This window comes from Chaetodon trifascialis, chromosome 8 (genome assembly GCF_039877785.1).
Source record: "Chaetodon trifascialis isolate fChaTrf1 chromosome 8, fChaTrf1.hap1, whole genome shotgun sequence".
In the NCBI taxonomy this organism is placed as follows: Eukaryota; Metazoa; Chordata; class Actinopteri; order Chaetodontiformes; family Chaetodontidae; genus Chaetodon; species Chaetodon trifascialis.
In genome coordinates, this window is record NC_092063.1 from 13808719 (window position 1) to 13814406 (window position 5688).

The following is a 5688-nucleotide window of genomic DNA, read 5'->3' on the forward strand; positions in this document are numbered from 1 at the left end:
ACCTTCTAAGCCCTCTCACCGGACTGCGGCGTGGTGAGTAGAAACACCCTGCAGCATGGTCATTTTGGTCATTATTTAGCAGATCTGACTGATTGAATTTATTATCACATGCAATCTCCTGCAAGCCATCGCGATGAAACAAAACACACAAAGCCAGACTTTATCCTAGCTTTTTCTGTTTTTAGGGCGATTGTTGTATTTTAAGGTTATTTTCTTACTGCGCTCTAACATATGAGTGCTGGGGCGTCCACGTGAATAATTGTTAAAGATATTTGCAACTTTGCCTGAGCAAACTCCCTGATAGAACAAGTTGGAGACTGACATTTTCTTCCTCATATTTGACCTGAAGACACGATGAGGAGTCTGGCGCTGCTGTTAGGGGTGAAAGCCGCTTGCATCCTGCTGGTGTCTTCGCTCTCGGGCACAGGAGCCGTCAACAACAGCGGCCGGTGGTGGTGAGTTCACCACACGGGACACCGTGGGCCTATGCATTCATTCATTTATCAGCATCCTCTCACTGAAAAGCTGCATTCACGCTGATCTGAGCGGGGAAGACCGCCGCTGCCGTATGAAGCGTGTTTTATTGGGCCGCCGCATTCCAAACTGCATGCTCGGAATAATGTGTTAGTTTTGGCTCCGTTCGCAACTTCTGTTCAGCCTTTGAAATAAAAGAGCAACCGCATGACGACATTAAAGCTTGTGGGGTTTTTAGCAGTCCTTTCCGAATTGCTCCACGTGAGCTCAACTTAAAACTATTTTAACTTTTTTTTCCCCAAAAAAATTTATTGTCCTTTCAGAGGAATCAGCAGACTATCTATTTAACAATAAACGAATTACATTTTTAATCATCGCCGTATTACCTTTTATTTGCGGTAGATTTAATTTACTCGCTCCCTCTGCTTCCCTGTCATTTGGACAGTGCGGTTTGAACACGAGACAACATTTTTCAGTCCAATGTGGGATAAATTAAATATGGATTTATTTCATAGCTGAAAGGGATCCCATACGAGGTCTCATCCAGGGCGGTGCTGATCCAGTACTGTACATTCCTGCCTATACAGCGACCTACAAGCGGAAATTTCACAACAGAAAACAAAAATGAAATCTGTATAGTTCTGCGTCAGCGGGTATATTGTCTCCCTTGTTTAAAAATCTATAAACTGTGGCTTGTGTTTGTTGAGGTAATGATTTAACGAAAGATTTTGTCGTTTTTGCGGTGTCATTAGATGGACAGTATTTGCTTACAAAGTCAGGCGTTTTTCAAATATTTAAAATGTCAGCTGAAATCCAAGAAAACAGCGAGCGGGGGGAAAAAACACACCGCGGAGTTTTGGAAGGAAGAAAGCATCCAAAAGACGAGATTATTATTAATGTTCCCAGGCCTCACCGCACAAGCGTCTGGGTCAGCCCTCTAACAGGCCGAGGCTCGCCCGCTTTTCCGGATGATAATGCTTAACAGGAGACACAGCCATCACACTGCACGGGAATGAAAAAAATGTTGACACAGAAATCTCCCAGAAATTGCCAGAATATGAAGTGGAAAATAATAGAGCCTGAACTAGAAATGTTCTGGAACCTGACAACCAAAAAGCTTCGCTCCGTGATCCAAAAGTGGTATAAAGCTGCAGCACAGGTGCTATGTTTGGACACAAATGTGGACAGGACGTTTCCTGATGTCACGTGGCAGTGGACAACATAAATTGAGATATTAATTTATTTGTAAAGTATGGCCTACAGAACATGAGTTTAAAATTTGTGATGGACAGCGTGTCGCATTCACAGCACACAGACCTAATGTGCAGAGGTTTACTGTTAGGTGACGTGGGACATATTGACAGGACAGACATATTTGGTCAACCTTATGTCCAAGCTTTTGGTTTGTCACATGGGACAGAGAATATTTGTTTAAAGGACAAATGTGAAGGGGGATTTCCTGTGAGTGTCCAAGTCTGGTCCGCTTTTCAGTCAAACCGTGTGACACCGTCTTCATCCTGATTCGATGCTTAATATTCAGCAGTATAGTGTGATAACATATTCTAATAATGTTCTGATGCAAGTGATCATTTCATGAAATGTTTCATAGAGAAAGATACAGTGTACAAAGAGAATTGGACTGGATTATCCAATGCACTGTATCACAGCATTTATAGGTAATTTCCAATCCCCGTCCCCAGAAGAGCCTTTACAATAATATTAATAAAGAGGTACAGCTATAGTTTCATGTTATTTGCCAAGCCAGAAACCTGCATTTTGACTCAGAGACTTACTGTCTGCCCATGGTCTTGGAACAACATGTGTCACTGTTCTACATCATGAAAACTGTAATTTTAAAAGCACAAACACCCATGAGATGCCAGGACACATCAGTTTAAGAGTTTAGAGGGTCATGGAAGGAGGTACATGTATAAACTGCCAGCTCCTTGTCTCTGAATTTCCTTGTCCTTGTGTTGTGCCAGGGGTATTGTCAATGTGGCCTCCTCGTCCAACCTCCTCACCAATTCCAAGAACGTGCAGTTGGTCCTGGATCCAAGCCTGGCCCTACTGAGTCGTCGCCAGCGCCGGCTGATTCGGCAGAATCCTGGCATCTTGCATGCCATCGCCGCTGGGCTGCACACTGCCATAAAAGAGTGCAAGTGGCAGTTCCGCAACCGTCGTTGGAACTGCCCGACCACCCACAGTCCAGCAATTTTTGGCAAAATTGTCAATCGTGGTGAGCCTCTCTTGTCTTTCTAACCAGGCAATATTTGGACATTTTTGGGCAGGGTGCAATGGAATCTCTTGTACACATTTAAAAGGCTTTGTCTGCAAATATTTTTCAATCTGGGGCAAATAATTGGCAAAGCCAAGTCTAAAATGCTGGATCAGGTTCTGATGGGAAATTTTGGTGTTGCTTCTTCAGGTTGCCGAGAGACGGCATTTGTATTTGCCATTACCAGCGCAGGGGTGACCCATGCTGTGGCTCGCTCCTGCTCAGAAGGGGCCATTGAGTCGTGCACATGCGATTACCGCCGCAGAGGTCCTGGAGGGCCAGACTGGCACTGGGGGGGCTGCAGTGACAATGTGGACTTTGGCCGGATGTTCAGCCGTGAGTTTGTGGACTCCAGCGAGAGGGGCAGAGATCTGCGCTACCTCACCAACCTACACAATAATGAGGCTGGCAGAATGGTAAGGATTTGATACGCAAATGTTCAATAATTGCCTGTTGTTGTCAGATTTCCCACATGCCTCAACTGCATTTGTGATCTCTACTTTGTAGTTTAATCAGTAGTCTTTGGTCTTCCTCTCTGCAGACTGTGTCATCAGAGATGCGTCAGGAATGTAAGTGCCACGGCATGTCAGGCTCCTGCACTGTGCGTACCTGTTGGATGCGCCTGCCCAGCTTCCGCACTGTGGGAGACTTCCTTAAGGACCGCTTTGATGGCGCATCCAGAGTTGTTTATGCCAACAAGGGAAGCAACCGTGCCTCTCACCGAGCCGACCCCCGGCATCTGGAGCCTGAAAACCCGACTCACAAACCCCCCTCTTCCATGGACTTGGTCTATTTTGAGAAATCACCAAATTTCTGCTCATACAACGGCAAAACTGGCACTTTGGGAACTTCTGGGAGGACATGCAACAGCTCTTCTCCAGGCCTGGACGGATGTGAGCTGCTCTGCTGTGGACGTGGGTTTAAGACCCGGACTGAGAGTGTGACTGAACGCTGCCACTGCACCTTCCACTGGTGCTGTCATGTCAGCTGCTTGAACTGCACCAGTACACGAACGTTACACCAGTGTCTATGATCACAGGTGGACAACAAGTGAATATTTAGGCATTTATGAAAGGCAAAGAAGAACTTCTTATCACGACAGGTAGTTGGCTGAGAAAGCCACTAGCACACAGGTGGTTTGAGATGTTAGGCAGAAGCTAGAAAAGCTTCGAGGCGGGTAAACTGATACAGGGAACTCTCTGGCACAAAAATTCAATCAGTGTTTTTGAAAGATAGAGATGGAGAAAAGCACAAATATATGAACAGGGTATGGAGGGAGTATATGTGCTTGCTCCTTGCCTTTGATGCTTTACAGTACTACAAGGGTATTAAAACACTACAACCATCCATGTAGAGTGGAACTCATCCACATCCCTCAAGTGTTTACACTGTGGATAAACAGAATTAGAAGTAAAGAGACAAAATGATGTGGTGGAGAATTGATCGCTCTAACCAGGTACTACCAGATGCTTCTTCGCTCCCACTGAGGGCAGAAACTGGACACAATGCTTCACAGATGTTTCTGTGGCCAGAGAGCCACAAACGTGCTCTCATAAACTGGTGAAGACCTCTAACAAGAGGAAAGTTATTTAAAAAAAAAAAATCTGTGTTTTGTTTTCTTTGCTGAAGTTTGGCTTCTCTCACATGAAACTGTGTGAAGTTTATCTCTGGGGATGGGCTGTCTGTTCCCAACTTGTGTACTTAAGACCCTGGATGCAGCCCAACCACTTATAATTTCCTCACCACATTTGCCCCTTTATTTAGATTTCTCTGGAGTTGAATACACCTCAACCCTGATTTGCCACTCTGACTTACCGCAGGATGGTCCTGATGTTACATGACTAGGACCAGTGTTTGCCAACCAAAATAGAAGCTGACTGAACAAATCTTACTGAGGCGATGTAATTTGAATGTATTATCAATACACTGAATATCATGGCATGACTAGATGTAGTTTGGCAAAGGGTCAGTATTAAAAACAATAAATAACGATAAGAGAAAAATCTGAAATATGACCTGCAGAATCTTACCATACTCTCTAAATGAAACCAATGCCATACTGAGATAAACATTAAAATTTCAAATACATTTTCCATTAATACATGAGTGTAGCAGGTTTAAAGTAGGCAAATGGTGTATTACTTCAGGCTCGGCTGTGAAAAGGTCTCAGATAAGCGTTTTATTTTGAAGAATATGGCCTCTGCTGAAGAAATCATACTGTATATTGGCTAAGAGAACCAAAATGCTGTAAATATTAAAATATATGGATATATTTATAATGACGTCATTTGTAAGTTTGCTGAATGATTTATGCACCTGTCAGTGGCTGGAGAATATACTATCATTAGTGTCAAGTCAGGAGACGTTTTGATCTTATGCCTTTCTCTCTTTGGTGTAATGTAGCTGACACAAAGCCAACTCTTAGTGGAAACAGAACATTACCACTTCTTTGCTTGTTTCCTGTTAAAAACAAAAAACAAACAAAAAAAAAACTTGTGTCCATGCACTGAATATATACCTTTTTTTATTAGTGTAAATACAAAATATTTATTTCTGAGGATTTTTATACTGTTCTAGAGAGATGTCAGAGAAGACATTTTTTAGATTGTGATCAAAAGGTTTAGCCTGCAGTTGGTTTTGTATTGTATGATAGAACAATAAAGTCTATATTTTCAATTAAGTTGCTCTCCTGAATGTGTCAAAAGATGCTATTATGCCTGTTGTAGTTTCTGTGTTTGAGATAGTTTTGACAACCAACCAAGTGAACATTATAAGCCTGTCCCTGGGTGTCCTTTGCTTAATCCTATTACCACCACCAAAGCAGCCTCTTTCTCCAACTCACAAAACATCCCTGCATCTGTGCTCCCAACCACAGAGACGGCCCCTGCTTACCCAGCCACATACCTTATTTTATACAGTATAGGATTTTACTGCTGCAT

At 43.2% G+C, this 5688-nt stretch overlaps 1 protein-coding gene across 1 annotated transcript; it reads left to right on the top strand.

Moving 5' to 3' along the window:
• The first annotated feature begins 354 nt into the window (after positions 1 to 354).
• wnt1 (wingless-type MMTV integration site family, member 1) lies at positions 355 to 5354 on the top strand. The gene is made up of 4 exons (XM_070968222.1): positions 355 to 455; positions 2457 to 2710; positions 2900 to 3165; positions 3291 to 5354. The coding sequence occupies exons 1-4, from the start codon at positions 355 to 357 to the stop codon at positions 3780 to 3782; spliced, it is 1113 nt and encodes a 370-aa protein (XP_070824323.1). The 3' UTR covers positions 3783 to 5354.
• Positions 5355 to 5688: the final 334 nt, after the last annotated feature.

What these genes read in the sequence shown, in the direction of transcription:
- wnt1 (XM_070968222.1), top strand. Translation starts at nt 355, where the DNA reads ATGAGGAGTCTGGCGCTGCTGTTAGGGGTGAAAGCCGCTTGCATCCTG. An exon ending in AACAACAGCGGCCGGTGGTG is followed by an intron (nt 456 to 2,456) that starts GTGAGTTCACCA and finishes GTGTTGTGCCAG; the next exon opens with GGGTATTGTCAATGTGGCCT. An exon ending in ATAATGAGGCTGGCAGAATG is followed by an intron (nt 3,166 to 3,290) that starts GTAAGGATTTGA and finishes TCCTCTCTGCAG; the next exon opens with ACTGTGTCATCAGAGATGCG.